Source organism: Ursus arctos, unplaced genomic scaffold (assembly GCF_023065955.2).
Source record: "Ursus arctos isolate Adak ecotype North America unplaced genomic scaffold, UrsArc2.0 scaffold_2, whole genome shotgun sequence".
NCBI classification, from domain to species: domain Eukaryota; kingdom Metazoa; phylum Chordata; class Mammalia; order Carnivora; family Ursidae; genus Ursus; species Ursus arctos.
In genome coordinates this window covers 62,278,831-62,296,134 of record NW_026622874.1, presented here as the reverse complement: position 1 = coordinate 62,296,134, position 17,304 = coordinate 62,278,831, and the positions used below count along the sequence as shown (strand labels likewise).

General features: G+C 44.4%; 1 protein-coding gene across 1 annotated transcript in view; it reads right to left on the bottom strand.

The window, feature by feature from the left end:
- The window catches only part of SPTA1 (spectrin alpha, erythrocytic 1), a 65,428-nt gene that overhangs the window by 38,163 nt on the left and 9,961 nt on the right, over window positions 1–17,304 (bottom strand). The window contains exons 9-19 of the mRNA XM_026487293.4: window positions 16,525–16,660; window positions 16,334–16,435; window positions 14,726–14,863; window positions 13,988–14,098; window positions 12,101–12,178; window positions 11,799–11,954; window positions 9,399–9,603; window positions 7,817–7,998; window positions 6,173–6,416; window positions 4,798–4,920; window positions 307–524 (exon numbers count right to left, since the gene is read on the bottom strand). Of these exons, the coding sequence (XP_026343078.2) occupies window positions 307–524; window positions 4,798–4,920; window positions 6,173–6,416; window positions 7,817–7,998; window positions 9,399–9,603; window positions 11,799–11,954; window positions 12,101–12,178; window positions 13,988–14,098; window positions 14,726–14,863; window positions 16,334–16,435; window positions 16,525–16,660 (1,693 nt within the window). The remainder of the gene's footprint in view (window positions 1–306; window positions 525–4,797; window positions 4,921–6,172; window positions 6,417–7,816; window positions 7,999–9,398; window positions 9,604–11,798; window positions 11,955–12,100; window positions 12,179–13,987; window positions 14,099–14,725; window positions 14,864–16,333; window positions 16,436–16,524; window positions 16,661–17,304) is intronic.

The window sequence follows — 17,304 nt, the reverse complement described above, 5'->3', positions numbered from 1 at the left end:
GGTTTATGAAATCCCAAGGTCATTCTAGGAAATTTAGGATGGGACCAAGACAGGCATGAATGTCTGGTCATGCCTTTTGGGGTTTAGATAATCTTTAAGGAATCTATGAATCTCTGTGGGATTGGGAAAATTTAGTGTACATTTTAGGATTTGTGTCAACTCCGAGTTTATCCCGACCAAGGGAAGGCCAAAGGTGATCACTCTGGAAACACCCAAATAACCTCACAGAACCTACAGCTGTCCCACAGTCTACTTTGGTACCATTTGGAGAGTACTAGACAACGTCCACCCCTATACCCCCCTTACCCCAGCTGCTTCCTCATCAGCCCCATAGTTAGTGTTGTCTACAATAGGTTCCTTCTCTTGAATCCATGCTTCTGCTTCATGCAGGTCAGCCAGGTACTGCTGGAACTGGACATTGGCTTCAAGATCATTCTGCCGTCTGGCAGCCCGAGCCTGGAGGGACTCCATATTGTCATTCAAACTCTTGACCCTCGAGGCCACGTCTTCCGCAGCAAAGTGCCCTATGGAGGAGTCATAGAAAGGGTGCGTGTTACCCTCTAGCATCACTATCCTTTCATCCTCGTGGTGACCTGGGAGAGGGAAAGGAAGGTACAAGGCTGCCTCTGCATGCTGTCAGGGTAGCAGTTGACCTAAGCTCCGGGGAGTGAGAATGTCAAGAGCCTGAGCATTCAACAGATGACTGGTTTAAGAAGATGTGGTCCATATATACAATGGAATATTACTCAGCTTTCAGAAAGAACGATTTCTCAACATTTGCTGCAACATGGACGGCACTGGAGGAGATAATGCTAAGCGAAATAAGTCAAGCAGAGAAGACAATTATCATATGGTTTCACTCATTTATGGAACATAAGAAGTAGGAAGATCAGTAGGAGAAGAAAGGGAAGGGGGGTAATCAGAAGGGGGAATGAAGCATGAGAGACTATGGACTCTGGGAAACAAACTGAGGGCGTCAGAGGGGAAGGGGGTGGGGGAATGGGATAGGCCGGTGATGGGTAGTAAGGAGGGCACGTATTGCATGGTGCACTGGGTGTTATACACAAGTAATGAAGCATGGAACTTTAAAAAAAAAAAAAAGAGTCTGAGCATTAGCAGGTGCTCACAGAGTGTGGGTGTGTATGTGTGGTGAAGGTCTGTGATACACAGACTTGAAGACAGAATACTTAGGTGCAAGTCCTGCCCAGGGTTCCAAAAACATGCATTCTCTAGAGTAAACAGAAAATCCAGCAGATTGCCAATTCTGCCCCGAAGGGACTTATCACCACAGGACCTGTTCTCCCACGCTAACAGCTAGAAAACAGAGCGGACTGCAACCTATGACGACATTCAGACCACAGGCAGAGGACTGTGACTCCTCGGAGAAGGGAAAGAAATGAGATGTGCCCCCACGTGCAGGGCTGTCTCTGGGCTGTAAGGTCAGGGGGTGACGCCACACAGAACCGGCCGAGCTGAGCAGGCAGACGGAGTGGGGACGAGCAGGACTGCCCAAGCTCGTGGAGCAGGGGGCACACAGACGGAGCCTCGGAGGCGTGCAGGGGCTGCCCTCGTGTGTTTGACCCATGACTCCTTGCGAGCCGGTGTCAGGAGACTCCTCGAGGTGAAGCCAAGGGGACTGACTGCAGAGCAGGAGGCCCAAATCTCCGAGGCTTGCACAGGGCTGCAGGGAGTTAACATCAGCTCTCACCAAAGTGGACCAGAAGAATTACCCCTCAGTAGTGGACCCATCGCTTAATCAGTTCCAGCTTCAGGTGCTCCCTGGAGTCTCCAAGAGGCCCAATGACCTCCAAGCCCAACAAGCAAAGACAACCGTACCAAGTTAGCTTGTAATCAAATTCCTAAAACCAGCGATAAAAAGCTTAAAAGAGGAACAGAGGAGAGAGACTCATTACAGACGGGGGAGCAGAGAGAGTAGTGAGCACAGACACTGCATCAGAAAACCCGCAGGCGGCAGACAACGTAGCAGCAGCTGTAACATCTGGAAAGAGAGAACCTGTCAACCAAGAATGGACGTCTACTGAAAACGTGTTTCGAAATGAAGTCTTTTAGACCAACAAAGGCTTAGAGGATTTATGGTTAGAGACCTGTACTGCAAGAGCTATTCAGGAAAGCTCTCCATTTACATTTATGAGGTAAAAATATCAATGTAGTCAAAGGAACAAAGAACAGGAATACATGAATACATGTGAATAAATATAAAAGGGTTTTTTTTTTCCCTCAAAGCTAATTGATTGGTAAGGCAAAATTAGTAACAGTGCATGGTGGGGATTATAACACATGTAAAATCAAAATGTGTGACATTAACATACAAAGGAGAAAACAGGAGAAATGGAAACATACTGCTTAAGGATCTTATTCCACGCATGAAACGGTTTGACTTTATTTAAAGTTAGAATGTGATGCATTAAAGATCTATACTTTAAATCCTAGAACAGTGGCTCTTAAATTTTTGCTCCCAGAATCCCCTTATCATTTTTTAGATTCATTTCAAGTTTTAATTTAAATTCTAGTTAGTTAACATATATGGTAAAATTGGTTTCACGTGTAGAATTTAGTGGTTCCTCACTTACATATGACACCCAGTGCTCATCACACGTGCCCTCCTTAATACCCATCAGCCATCTAGCCCCATCCCCCGCCCCCCGCTCTCCATCAACCCTTAGTTTGTTCTCTATAGTTAAGAATCCCCTTATAATTTTAAAAACTATTGAGGACCCCTAAGAGTTTTTGCTTATATGGTGATATCTATTAATAGCCACCGTATCAGAAATCGAAACAGAAAATTTTAAAACAAATGAATATCCAAGTATATATTCTATTAACCATTAGAGCAACGGCATTATCAAACATCATGCAGAAAATTTCACTGTGCACTTGCAAAAGAATGAATATAAAAAGGCAAATAATGTCTTAGCATCACTATGAAACCCACAAAACCATAGCTGGAGAGTCACTACTCTAGAATAAACACACATGCACACATCTCCCACACACAGGTATCCCACAGAACTACAGCCGACAAATACGGAGATAAAATGGAATCATAATAAATACATAATTAATCTAAAGAAAGTGGAAACTGATGGCCCAAGAAAAACATATAGCAAGATGCTTGATTCAAGCTTAACCATATTGATAACTGCTTTAAACGTAAATGATCTAAACCATCCCATTAAAAGGGAGAGATTACCAGATTGCATAACAAAAGCAAAGCCTCTCTATATGCTTTCTGTAAGAAATCTTCTTTAAACATAAAGAAACAGAGTACAAGTGAAAAGATGGAGAAACATATATTGTGCAAACATGAATCAAAGACAGCTGGTGTGGCTGTATTAAAAGTTGTACCACGGGGCACCTGGGTGGCTCAGACATTAAGCATCTGCCTTCGGCTTAGGTCACGGTCCCAGGGTCCTGGGATCCAGCCCCGCATCAGGCTCCCTGCTCAGCGGGGAGCCTGCTTCTCCCTCTCCCACTCCCCCTGCTTGTGTTCCCTCTCTCGCTGTGTCTCTCTCTGTTAAATAAATAAAATCTTTAGAAAAAATAAAAAATAAAGTTGCACCAAGTAGCCTCCAGGGTATGACCAGGGATCAAGAAGGCTATATATCATAATGTTACAGATTGTAATTCATTAAGAAGACACGGCAAGCCTAAATACATACGCACACAATAACACAGTTTCAAAATACATGAAACAAAACCTGATAGAACTGAAATAGATGAAATCCACAATTACAATTAGAGATTTCAAGAAAAAAAAAAGATGTCACTATAGTAAAACAGCAACCACAAATAAACATTTTTAGGTTTGAATCCCTCAGTTGAGATTGAATTTTTGCTCAGCTATATGAATTTTAAACTATACTTTTGATAGCTGGATGCTGGCTGGCAACAATTTCATCTTTTTTTTTTTTACACAATTTATTCTTAAATCGAGGGAGGAATGATCCAGTGTGATCTATGTTGCTTATAGCACACACAGAATTGGATGTTTGGTTTTGAACACCATATTTAAAAAGTAGGGGTTCCTGAAGCTGAGAAGCCAGGAGGAGGAGGAGAGATACTGAGACTATATAAATAAGGAATTTAAAGAAATGGTGCTATATTAACTATCAAGACTATAATTACTTTAAATGTAAATGATTAAAATAAATACCTGTAAATAATCTAAGGCAAGTCTTCACAGATCTGGAAACTTCCATGTGGGAAAAGGACCTGATTGCTTTCTGGAGCTTTGTAACTTAAATTCTAAATTCTAAAACTTCTACGGAAGAGCATATTGATTATTAGCATAAAAATATTTTATTTAATAATGTTGGCTTAACCGAAGAATACAAATGACTGGTTTATGAAGTAGGGAGGTTCCTGTTATTGGAATATATAAGCAATATCGTATCATCATTGTATCTGTCAGAAATGCCCAAGGGGTGGGGCGCCTGGGTGGCACAGCGGTTAAGCGTCTGCCTTCGGCTCAGGGCGTGATCCCGGCGTTATGGGATCGAGCCCCGCATCAGGCTCCTCTGCTGGGAGCCTGCTTCTTCCTCTCCCACTCCCCCTGCTTGTGTTCCCTCTCTCGCTGGCTGTCTCTCTCTCTGTCAAATAAATAAATAAAATCTTTAAAAAAAAAAAAAAAAAGAAATGCCCAAGGGGAATTTCTGCATTGAAAGGGAACATGAATCGGGTATCTTTAAATTCCCATGAAGCCCTAAAATTGAACAAACTTCTCCCCTTAAGTTTAGCATAGTGACGACTGACCAATTCAAGCTGAACCATACATACCTTCCTCTACCATTTTGTTTCCCTTCTCCGTTATCGCTTGGACGCGAGGCTCGTGACTGGCAATGTTATCCTGGATAACTTGGTGTCTGTTCAGAAGCTTCTTGGAGACAATCAGGTCCTTGCCTACAGAGAAAAATAATTTCAAGGCCTCGTATTGTTCTAGTGTATGGAATAAGAAGAGGCTACTCTACTTTTTATAACTCTTGGGCCTACAAATTTTTCCCTTTGAGGCTGTAATCCCTGAGTGGGCTTCCTGAAATTTAGACCATTTGTCTGAATTAACTCTGCTCAGTGTTGTTCTTTCCCTGGTCTTTTTGTACTGAGAAAATTCAATTCATTATTTTACAAAGGATAATAAATAAGTCACTATAAAGGTAGAAAGGCAAGTAAGTCTTCACCTAGAACTTGCTGCATCACACACACAACTTCGATTCAGCGTATTATGGTGTAAAAAGCAGAATCTTCCACTTACTAATTCCTATGGGTGTCAGAAAGTTATTAAACCCTCTAGCTTAGGTGTTTTTTCACCATGAAAATGGCGTGTTGTATGTTTTAAAGTTTTCTTTGTAAAGATTAGAAATAACTTAGAAAAAATGCCTCCCTTGCTGCTAACATTAGCAAGTGCCGACTAAATGCTACACATTGTTAATTTCCTCCACCTTCTAAGCCCCCCAGTTACAGGTGTCAACTCCCTATCTCCTACCCATGCATCCCCCTTCTTCCCTTCAAAATTCCCTTCCCTATACTTCCCACTAAATGACTTTCCAGAAGCTCTCCATGCCTGTCCACCCTTCAAAGAGGTCTTTTCTAGAAGTTTTCCCAGACGGGCCCCTCCACTGTCACCATCATCAGCTCCTCATAGATGTCCTCAGTATGTGGGTATGAAGTGTGCGTTCCACTTGTATCCTAGCACTGGCAACGATGGCCACAGCTCCCAAAGGAAAGGAACGTATGTACTTTCTCTACTGTCCCACCCCTTTTCCCCTTGTAGTAGCTCAGATCTTCACAGAAGGGAGTCACTGACACTACGGACAAAATTCCTTGGGACCTCAAGCACTAACCATGACAGCTCAGCCAAGGGCCTTGGCAGTAACTTAAGTCACAGCAAGGAGCAAAAAGCTGAGCCCTCTAGCTCTTCCCAGAAGCCTTCAGTTCATGGCACTGTTCCTAGTTTGCTTTAGGAGGTAAACTGTTCAGTATGAATTTTAACAAAATCTCGTATGGAAGATGGGAAAATTGTTCCTGAGTATGAAGGGGAAGAGCTGAGAGCAAACTCCGCGTCCCCCATGACCGTGTCCCAGGTTGTCCCAGATCTGACAGTCTGCAGACCCTGGTCTTCTCCTCTGGCTCAGCCCGCTCACGCTCAGGGACTAACCAAGGTAGGTGGAAGCCACGGAGGGCTCAGTCTCTTGGATCCAGGCTTCCTCATCCTCTGTGTCCCTGCAGATCTGCTGCAGGCGGAGAAGGTCAATGAGCTTCTTTTTCCGGGTGCTCAGTGGTTCCTTCAGACCTTCAAACCGGGACACCAACGACTCCTGCCTTGCTTTCATGTCATCAGCATCGGGATGGTCTATTTTTTCAAAATATGCCGCCAGGTCTGTGAGGGTGTCCACCTGATCCTGGGGGAGGGATAGAATAGGTGTCAGGAAGTGCCATGGTTTAGTAGAAAGGGGTGGGGGCTCAGCATGGGGAGGACGGGGGGAGAATCAGCTCCCCGGGGTACTGCGTGACGACTTCCAATCACGTCTGTGAGACCGAGGGGCAGGGGATGCTGAACTGAGGACCACGTCTTCACCCAAGAGCTCTTTATAGGAAAGTAATTCTTAAACGTGATTTCAGAAAGACAGACTATGTGTAGAGTGTGCAAGGAAATCAGGAAAACCACAGCTACAGAGCCTTAACTGGCAGGGAGTGTTACTAAACCGTAGTTAACTGTCAGAGGGTGTTAATAAACCGTGGCCCAGAGGAAAACAGAAGGAGCCTTTCTGTCTGCTTCCCCTCCCACGCTACTCCGTGGACATGAGCTGCAGGTGTAACTAACATGGAAACTTCCCAGACTGAAATTTCCGGCATCCCAGGAACAATGCCCAGGAGATGAAACGGGGTGTTTCCAAAAGGAATCTCACTGTTTTGTTACCTTTTTCCCACCCCCATCAAGCCATCCCTGGAGCTATGTAAGAGACTGGGTTTGTTTCCTGTTTTCTGTTTCCTGTAGATTATTCTGTCTTTCCCATTTAACCCAAGCAACAGACATCATAAAAGTGTATTTTAACAAGACAGATCGATAGGACTTTGTAGGGAACAACAGAGTCATTTTTAAGTATAAGCGAGGACCCCTCGGATGAGAAAGTGAGTCAACTGGAAGTGGGTTCTTCCCTGGGTTCCCCAGAAACTCACCCAGTGTCCACACTCTTAACAACTAACTAGATTAATTCAAGTGACAATCTGGTGGGATGTCAGGGGCATATCTCTGGCACCAAGAGCCCACACATCCACATCCTAGTCCTAGCCCTGTTGCCAATTTTCTCTGTGACCTCGTGGAAGTCACTTCACAGCTATGGGCTTCAATGTGCTTAACTAAAAAACAAAGCAGTAGAATTAAAGATATTTTCAGGCTTTCACTCATGGAATGCCAGGACAGCAGGAGGCAATGTTGTCCAAACCTTGCAGTACAGGTGAGCATAGAGACACACGAGAAGGTGAAAAGAAGCACAGAAGGTCACATAAGCCGCGAGTGGAGAGCTGGAATACGAAGCCCAAGCTTCTGGAGTAAGAGTGTGATGCCATATGTAGGGGAGCCCGCAACGACCCCCGCCCCCAGCCATGGGGTTCTGACAACAGCACCCAGGACAATGGCTACACCAGACAAGGTCTTAGGAAGGTGCAGCTGACCAGCTACAGTTTTGGAATGTTTGCCTTTCGTTTCTTGCTCTGTTTCTCTTTAATAGTTACTTATTAAGAGTGAGCTCGGGGCACGTAGGCGCTCTGGTCGACCACGGCCAGAGAGCTGGCAACCGACCTGATGAGCGCCCACCGCGGACTCCAGGAAGCCGTGTCTCCTGAGTAGGTTCTGTACATCGGCCAGGCCCTTGCCGTAGTCCTCGGAGGCCGCCTGCTGCTCCGCGTCCCCCAGCCAGCGCTCCAAGTCCTCCGCGGTGTTCTTGAATTGAAGCTCCTGGTTAGCCTCATGCAGCTGGGTCCCTGCAAGAAGGCACGAGATGGGCACCGTGACTCTTCCTCACTGCACAGTAAGACACCTTCCATGGAACTTCAGGAGAAATATAATGTTGTGATGTCCTAATGAGACAAACATATCCATCACAGGTGATCACACACACACACAAATCACCTTAAATTTGTGGAATTTGGATAGTATTTGTTTTTAAATATAGTAGCTTTCATTCTCAAAACAAAGCTGAACCATCAGTTCATTCCCTGCTGAGGAAGTGCAGTCCTGTCCTATTAGACCCTGACCACCTTGGGTATTTCCATATGTCCTGTGTCACTCTCCATCAAGACCTCCTTTTCAAAGGGATTCAAACCCAAACTCTGCATTTCCCAAAAGAGGTATAAAACTAAGACTGGTTTCCGTTTGAAATTTTGAATTGTCTTTTTATAAATGTCTTTCTCAGAACATTATCAGCCCTTCTTGGGACCTGTCCTTCATCACGAGCCATGCCTCACAATATTTCTTCCAGAAAATGTCTTGATTATCTCCACCTGTCTCAGCTAAATTCTTCATTCTTTGACCTTACAACAATTATTTGCATAATTGCTGCCTAGCACTTACTGTACCTCCTGTTGGTGGGGAATAGTAGTGACATCTTTTTGTTACTATAAAGTTAGATTTTTTTTCCTAAACCCAAAACTACGGTGATGTCTGAAAGGCCCAGCATGGCATATGGATCTCTTCGATAACCAGGCCGGAGTTGTGTCTGTAGATGGAGTCTATGTCTCACAGGAGAGTATGGACAGGAAAACCTCATTATTTGTGCTAATTACCACAACGGACTGATTTTCTAGAGAGGTGAGGTTAAATGGAAGTAGAGATTATTCAGGCAGACATGAGGGAATTTTTTTTAAGAGCTCACAGCAGGATGAACCCTTTCAGACAGGTGAAAAAAGCAAGTCATCAAGCCCCATTTATAAGAATAAAATATTTATAAGAATAAAATAAAAACATCACATATGGTGCTGACAATCTTTTAATGTCTACTTTAATAACCTGGGTTGTAATATCTTGTCTCATCTATAGAACCCAAGTATGTAAAACCTAATTTAAGGACAGTACTTTCAGGTGTGTAGCCAATACTGGATTCATGGCTCCGGCATATTTATTCAGGATAAAGAAAAAAAAATGGGAGCAAAGTGAAGAAAACAGAAGTAATTTCACTGAAACCTACATGCAGGAAGAAAGCGTAAAGTTGTACGTATACAAAGTGGTAAACTTTAGTTGGGCTATGAAAGCTCTGTTCAACACAGGAAGAAATGGTTGGCATCCCTTCTCATGGCGGTCACCAGGCAAATTCGAGGTGGTACAGATTAAGATGGTAGGTTCCAGAACTTAGGAGGTAGCCTTTCCCCAGAACCTCTGTTCTCACCTTTCTGCTCTGCAGCTGCCAACAACTCCTTCCAGAGGCCGACAACCTCACTCACACGAGCAGCTACCTTGTCCGAGGCATAGTGATCAGCCTCGATCATCTCCTGGCCGGTTTTCTCTAGTGTATCGAGCAGACGTTGATAATCTTCCAATTCAGTTTTAAACTCTTCCTGCTTCTGAACCCGGCTCTTCAAGTTCTGTATATCCTAAATCCAAAAAAACAAAGGAAACTATGGCCTGAAGAATGGGGAGCAGAAATTTTGAGGATAGGGGTTACTTCTCACTATAAATACAACTGCATTAAGGAGAGGGAATAAGAGAACTGTCCTAGTCCAAGTACTGAGCCAGAGAATGCTGGCAAACTCATGTGGCAAAGCCCTCCTGCGAGCCACACAGCCCACATGGGTAATCGATTCATGCGTGTGATTCCACAGAGCCCAGATATCTCCTGAAGCTCACTTTGAATACAGCACCCCAGCAAGAACTAACAATCTATCACACGTTATCAGCAAGAGCCAAACTGTGGGGAGAGCCCAAATGTCCACTGACTGATGAGTGGATAAAGATGTGGTGTACGTATATAAAGGAATATGACTTGGCCATTAGAAAGAGTGAAATCTTGCCATTTGCCGTGACATGAACGGAGCTACAGAATATAATGCTAAGAGAAATAAGTCAGGCAGAGAAAGACAAATACCATATGATGTCACTCATATGTGGAATTTAAGAGACAAAAACAGATGAACATGGAGGAAAAGGGGGAAAGAGGGAGGCAAACCATGAGACACTTAATGATAGAGAACAGACTGAGGGATGATGGAGGGAGGTGGGTGGGGGATGGGCTGGATGGGGGATGGGCATTAAGGAGGGCACTTGTGATGAGCACTGGGTGTTGTATGTAAGTGGGGAATCACTGCATCTTACTCCTGAAACCAATTTTACCATATATGTTAACTAACTAGAATTTAAATGAAAACTTGAAATTAAAAAAAAGAAGGAAAAATAATCAGCTGTCATGAAAGATGACAAATTTTTCCCATTTCTGTCCTGACACATGAACCATCCCCCGATCTGCCTCATCTGGAGAAGATCTGTTTGCCCTTTGTATCCTGGAACCACACTCCTCCCAAGAACACAAACACATATTTCCAAGTTTCACAAAATGAAAGATACAGAAAAGATGCTCATAGTTCTATAAAGATATAGGAACAAAAGGATCAAGGTATACACTTAAGACTAAATGATGTTTAGAAAAGTCAGTATTATGAATAGGTATTGGCCTAGAAATTAAGAGACTAATTCTAGCCTCAACTGTAAATGTGAAAGTGTATGAGTATATATATGTATGTGTAATGGTTTGTACTATATAACACTTGTGAGTGAAAAATACCTGTTTTACACAACCCCAAGGTAGAGAAATCTATGGCTCAGAGAGAAGTCAAGAATTTCCCAAAGTCACATAAACTAAGACAGAACAGGGAGAGCATTCAATCCAGGTTCACCATGTCCAGAATTCATGCTTCTAATACTTATGTTAAACTACCTTCTTAAATAACTAGATGACTTTGGATAAGTCACTTTCCAATTCAAATCCTTGGTTTCCTCATCAATAAAAATAAGGGGTTGTTCCCTTCTAGCTACAAAACCATGTAACTCTGCATTATAACAAATCTTGAGGTTACCTTTGGGTTCCTAGTAGCTTTTAGTAAATTTGAACGTATGCCGGGATCAGACACAATGTTTTCCTATTATAAGTGTGCAGAGGGGAGCAGCAGAGACAGTAGAGAGACAAGAAGCAGCTAAATACGGAGCAGTCCCTCCCTTCCCCCATTCAGTTATGGAACATTAGAAGTTGTGCCAGAGAGGGGCACCTGGGTGGCTCAGTTGGTTAGGCATCTGCCTTTGGTTCAGGTCATGATCCCAGGGTCCTGGGATTGAGCCCCACGCCGGGCTCCCTGCTCAGTGGTGAGTCTTTTTCCTCTTCCTCTGTTCCCTGCCCCCCCCAACTCATTTTCTCTCTCTCTTTCTTGCTTTCTCTTTCAAATAAATAAATAAAATCTTGAAAGAAAGAAAGAAAGAAAGAAAGAAAGAAAGAAAGAAAGAAAGAAAGAAAAGAAAAGAAAAGAAAAGAAAAGAAAAGAAAAGAAAAGAAAAGAAAAGAAAAGAAAAGAAAAGAAAAGAAAAGATGTTCTACCTGAGAAAAGAGGTGAGAGGCAGCAGGGCACAGGAAATCCAGACACCAGGTTCTTGGCTTTTAACAAAGTCTCTTGCCTTGAGGGACTCAAGGCCCTTCTCTGTAAGGAGGGTCACCAGCTGAACGCTAGCAGCCTTTGCGCTCTAGACTCCAGCCCCATGAAACTAAGTCCTGTTGAGTAGCCCAGGGTCTGAAAACCCTGCTCACCTTGTAGTCTTCATCATCTGCCAACTTTTTCTTCTTGTTGATCCAGTTCTTTAGGTCATCTGAGTCCTCATACAGTTTCTGCAGAAGCCATGAATCCTCCAGGAGTTTGCGCCGAGTGGCAGCGCTCTTACGCAGGGCATCCCGTCGGGCCAAGAGCTGCAAAAATCAAGAAGAAACTCATGGTCAGCAAAGCCAAATATGGACACACGCGATTCACTGCTCAGCTTGGTTCCAGAGCCCCTACCCCTCCCTGGGCCCCAGAGCACATGCAGGCAGGCACACGTGCGGGGTTTCTGACATACGCTATCCCGTAGAGCTGCGATGTTCTCGGAGTCATAGTGGTCACTGTCAATCAGCTTCGTTGCATTATTGTCCAAGGTCTGGAAACACATACAATAAAACCAGACTGGTTTTCCCTCAGTGGCCCTGAGTGAGGGGCTACCGTTTGGCCAGCTGTTTAAAGAGGAAGCATAGCAATGTAGGAAGAGAGCAACTTGCAGGATCAGAGATCTGGGACCTAGTTCTGTTCTGATTTCTATTACAAATTCTGTTTCAAAATGTATATTTGACAAGTTAATTACCCTCCTTTATGCCACAATATTTTTAATATCTAGGTTACAGTAAATGGATTTTGATGTCACTTGAAGATGAATATTTGATCTATTCTTAAATTTTTTTAAGATTGTATGTATTTATTTATGAGAGAGAGAGAGAGAGAGCAAGCATGTCCTCAAGCGGGGGGAGGGACGGGGAGGAGAGGGAGAGAATCCCAAGTAGACTCCGTGCCGAGTGAGGAGCCCAGTTAGCGGCTTGATCTCACGACCAGGAGATCATGACCTGAGCTGAAATCAAGAGTCAAAGGCTTAACCGACTGAGCCACCCAGGCACTCCTATTCTTAAATTTTCAAGAGGAAGCATTGTGGATATAGGCATGTCCAGTGGCCAGCCTCTCTCTCTCTCTCTCTCTCTCACTCTCTTTCTCTCTCTCTCCCTCCCCCCTTCTCTTGCGCTATCTATTATATATATTTGTATCTATATCTATATCCCTAGCCTCATAGGAAGAAGGGTCAGAAATTTTTACTCAAGGGGCACCTGGGTGGCTCAATCGGTCAAGCATCTGCCTTCAGCTCAGGTCATGACCCCAGGGTCCTGAGATCGAGCCCCAGATCGGATTCCTTGCTTGGCAGGGAGCCTGCTTCTCCTTCATCCTTTGTCACTCCCCTGCTTGTGAACTCTGTCTCTCTCAAATAAATAAATAGAATCTTAGAAAAAAAAATTTTTTTTACTCATATTCATTCATGAAGTCCTCGAATTGTTAGAACTCAGGATGGATTAAATGATTAAGAATGGGAAAATAATCTAAAATACATGATAGCATTTTATAAACAATAAAAAACAAACAATAGCTTTTAAAAAAACAAACAATAGCTTATTTTACACTGTTAGCTTTTACCAATGAAAATCCACGGAGCAAGCATATGGGTGGATAAGGGACCATATTAATCTCCATATTGACTGAAGAGTAACAGATAGGACTTGGAATTCTATTGCTATGGTTGTTGCTGCTGCCAGTGGTAGTGCATGTGGGTTAAAAGCCAGCACCAGCCTAGAGGACAGCCAGAGACATACAGTACATTGCACCAATAAAACCTTCGCACACTTGTCTGAGCCCTGCTTATACATTGACCAGTTTCTGGGACATCGTAACGTAGGGTTCACAGGAAAACCCTGGTCGCATTAGATGAGAAACAGAAAGCTGAAGATACACAGGAAAAGAACAGATGTTGTTTAGACAACTAGATTTTACTTGAGAAAACTAAATGGAGACATTACAGGAGAGGAAAAAAACTAAAAAAGTAAATAATACATTTCAAACTTCCAAGTAACGATTCTGTATCAGACATGGAGCTAATCATATCTACTTACACTGCAGAAAAAATAAGATAATCATTCACTTTATTGGAAAATGTAAATGTCTAAAAATCTTTAAAAACTTTCTAAATATGCTTTGTGGAATAAGAAATGTGATAAGAAAAATGGGTTTGATTACTTTTCTGGATGTTTTCTCTTTTGCAAAGAACCCTCATGTTATGTCTGAGAGTGACAGGTGGCTCTCTCTAAGGACAGTGTTGTACGAGGTAACACAAGCAAACATGGACCCAGCGCCCACACCAGAGCCCCTTACTCACTGTGATCTTCTCTTCCTGGGCGGTGAAGGCCTCCTCAAAGTCATCATGCTTCTGAAGAAGGGCTTCCACGCTGCCCAGGGAGTTCCCCAAGTCCTCGTTCTCCAAGAAGGCCTGTAGAAGACAGAGACACAGCTCAGCTCTTCCTCGTTGGTGAGAAACATTGCTTTTGGAACGTCTCTGGGGCAAAGACTAAGGATGGCAAGGAGATGGTGGGACAGTGAGGTGGGATTAGCATATGGCGGGATGGTGGGGAGGGACCAACCTCCAACAGCAGGAATTCAGACTCCTCCCCAATCCTCTCACACAACTTTATCACCTTTGTGTCTGGTTCTGTCCACATGGAATCGTCCTGGCCAATCCAGGCACCATTCTGAGTCCCCAACCCTGTCTCAAGGGGACGGCTCACCCCTCCAGGAAAACTCTGGGTAAGCTTGCCTGACTCATCACAACCTTCTACTCCTGACCCCTTAGCAACGTGATCGATGTGCATCTGGCCTACGTTCAGTGGAGGTTAATGCTTCCCCCCTGTGCGCTTAGGTATTCTTCCGGGCAGCTGTTCGCGAGGGAAGTGTAGGAGCCTCATAGAAAGGGCCGGTCGCATCTTCTCCTTGTAGGTCACCCGCCACTCCCTGGGACAATCTCCAGCCCACGGAAGTGGCGGCGAGGGGCCGATCGTCATGTGCTAAATGAGGGGTGGGAGAAATGACTTCTGGACACTCGCTGAGCCCCTGCTGTTACCTCTTGTCTGCTCATCCAGCTGTCCACTTGCTCGCTGTCGCGATAGAAGAGGTGCAGATACATGCACTGCAGGTACTGAAGCTGCCGCTGGTCCCACAGCCCCAGCAGGGCGGCCCAGTCGTTGGCCAGTATTGTCATCTGCGGAGAGGAAGAGACGGTGTGAGCATCCGATAAATGCAAGGCCTTTGGAAGGACGCACAAAGGAACGCGAAGCAGGCTTTTCTCTGACGACATCGAGGTCTGAGTGAGTATCATATTATTAGGAGATTAAGGGGGGCTAAATAGGTACCCACATTTCACACATTGCAGCAGAAAATGGGATAAACGCATTGCAGGGCTACAATAACACACTTAGTATGTAGAAATGAAGAGATGATGAATTCTGATTGGAAGACGCAGGGAGTAGAAGTGTGGGAAGTATCGTATCAAACAGAGATTTAAAGGGTGGGGAGGGGGATCAGGATTGCAGGAGGACATACCAGGAGTGCACAATGGCTCCAATAACACAATTGTTAGATTACACAAAGTGGTCCAGAGAAAAGCACAGTGTCTAAAGAAGGTGGACGGTTGATGAAGTTGAAGTTTATAGGGCCCTTAAATGATCAGACTGAGAAGTTCGCATTCTCTTCCCAAAGCAAATAAGAATCACTAAAGAGAGGGGAAGGTGACATTCTCAAACCCGTAAGAGCCTTTGTTCCTGCCCACACATCTGCCCAAGAAATTCCAGCTTATTAGCACCATTGCTGTGTAAGCCCATCAAAAAGGCAGCACGGTTCTCGGAATCCCAGGATAACAGGTATGTGGGCAAGGATTTAGGTTTCCTTTGGCAGGAAATTGTTAAAAATAAAAATCCATATTTGATTCTTCCTGGAGTTCTGGATGAATTCAAAATACGGCCAGCTCAACCCCACCCAGCCGCCGGCACTAGAGGCTGTGCTTGAAACCTAATGAGATACAAAGAGCCGACAAATCTTATTTTAATCATCATCCCAGGGAGTTCCTGTGACCCTGTGACTGAAGGAAAATCTCTCAGGGTTCAAGGGGTTGAGGTGAGTCCTTTTGATCCAGGATATTAGGAGGACGGCAAACCTGATTGTTGAGTTAGTGGGATTCTGACGGTGTAAAGCTTTCCTGTTATTGAATGTAGATCTGAGAAACACCGATATAGGAAAATCAGTGTGATTTGAGGTATAGAGGAGAGAATAAAGCCAGCCATGTGCCAGTCCTCTTAGGGACTGCAAAGAGGAATAGGTGCAGTCCTCCAAGAACCCACAATCTAGAGGTGAGCACGGAAGACAAGGACAGAGCATGTGTGACAAGGCGCGACGGTATGGAGGTTTCAAATAAGGTAGAAGGCAGGTTGATGAAATCAGGTGGGTTCAGGACACAGAGGCTCAGGGGTGAGGAAGCATACATCACGTCCTGAGAATTGCAGATAACTCGACATAGCTGAAGCAATGTGTGAAGGAAAGTTGCGATACGTGAAATTTGGGTCACTATTAAGATGTCGATAGGACTTCTCGTCCTATTCAGAGATTATCATGTTATTATGAAATTAAGTGAGGCTAAATAGGTATCAAAATTTCACACACTGTTAACCAGGATTACCTTTTCCCGAATTTCATCAGAAGCTTCGTGACCAGCGTCCAGCAGATCCTGACCAGTCTCATCAGCAGATTGGAATCGCTCATCGTAAGAGTCGATCTCGTGCTATGGCCACAAGGCAAAATGTCTTACAGGGGAGCACTCATGGCCCCTCCCTCTTCCGCCCACGGCGTGGGGGGGCTCTTCCTGTCTACCTTGTGCTGCCGATGCCTGTCCAGCAAGGCCTCCCCACTAGCCACGTCTGTGGGCAGTTCATCAGCACTGATCAGAGCGGTCTTCTCCTTCATCCAGCCTGAGAGCTCCTCATAGTCGGATAGGAACCTCTGGTACCTGCAGGAGAGGTAAGGTAAAGGACGAGAAGGAGAAACCAGGTGTAAGTGGACTTTGAGCCAAGAGTTAGGGTTGTTGGGTTGAGCTGAGACGTGCAGGGTGCTCTGCACCCTAACCCTACCCCTTCCATCCCCCTGATGGGCTTCCAGTTCCTTTCGTGGGGCAAGTGGGCAGGCTATCCTTCACTCCAGGCTGCTGACTCCTGGGATGGGCGTGTCATTGTGGGATGAGACACATGGGCATTGCTTCTCCAACATCACAAGGTCACACCGCTCCAGAGACACTTGGAGTGGAGTAAAGTACTCCCAAAGAGGCCAATAAATAAGCCATGGCTTATAAATAACAGGGAGCACCTGGCAGGAAAGGGGACCAGAGTAAAGGTTGGGAGCCTTCGTGGGCCTTAGCTCACCCTTAACTCTATTACTAAAAACAAAATCCCTAAAACGGTTACCTGCTCAAATAATTAAATGCTCACCAGTTAATTTGGAATTGTAAAAGTAAGATAAACACTGTTTTCTGGTCTTTTAATGACTAACTATGCACATTGACTAGTGAAATGATACCCAGCTTTTTGGCAAGCTAGCCTACACTCAGGAAATAATTCTAGATTTATTTTTACACCCTTCAGCTTGGAAATTTATTTC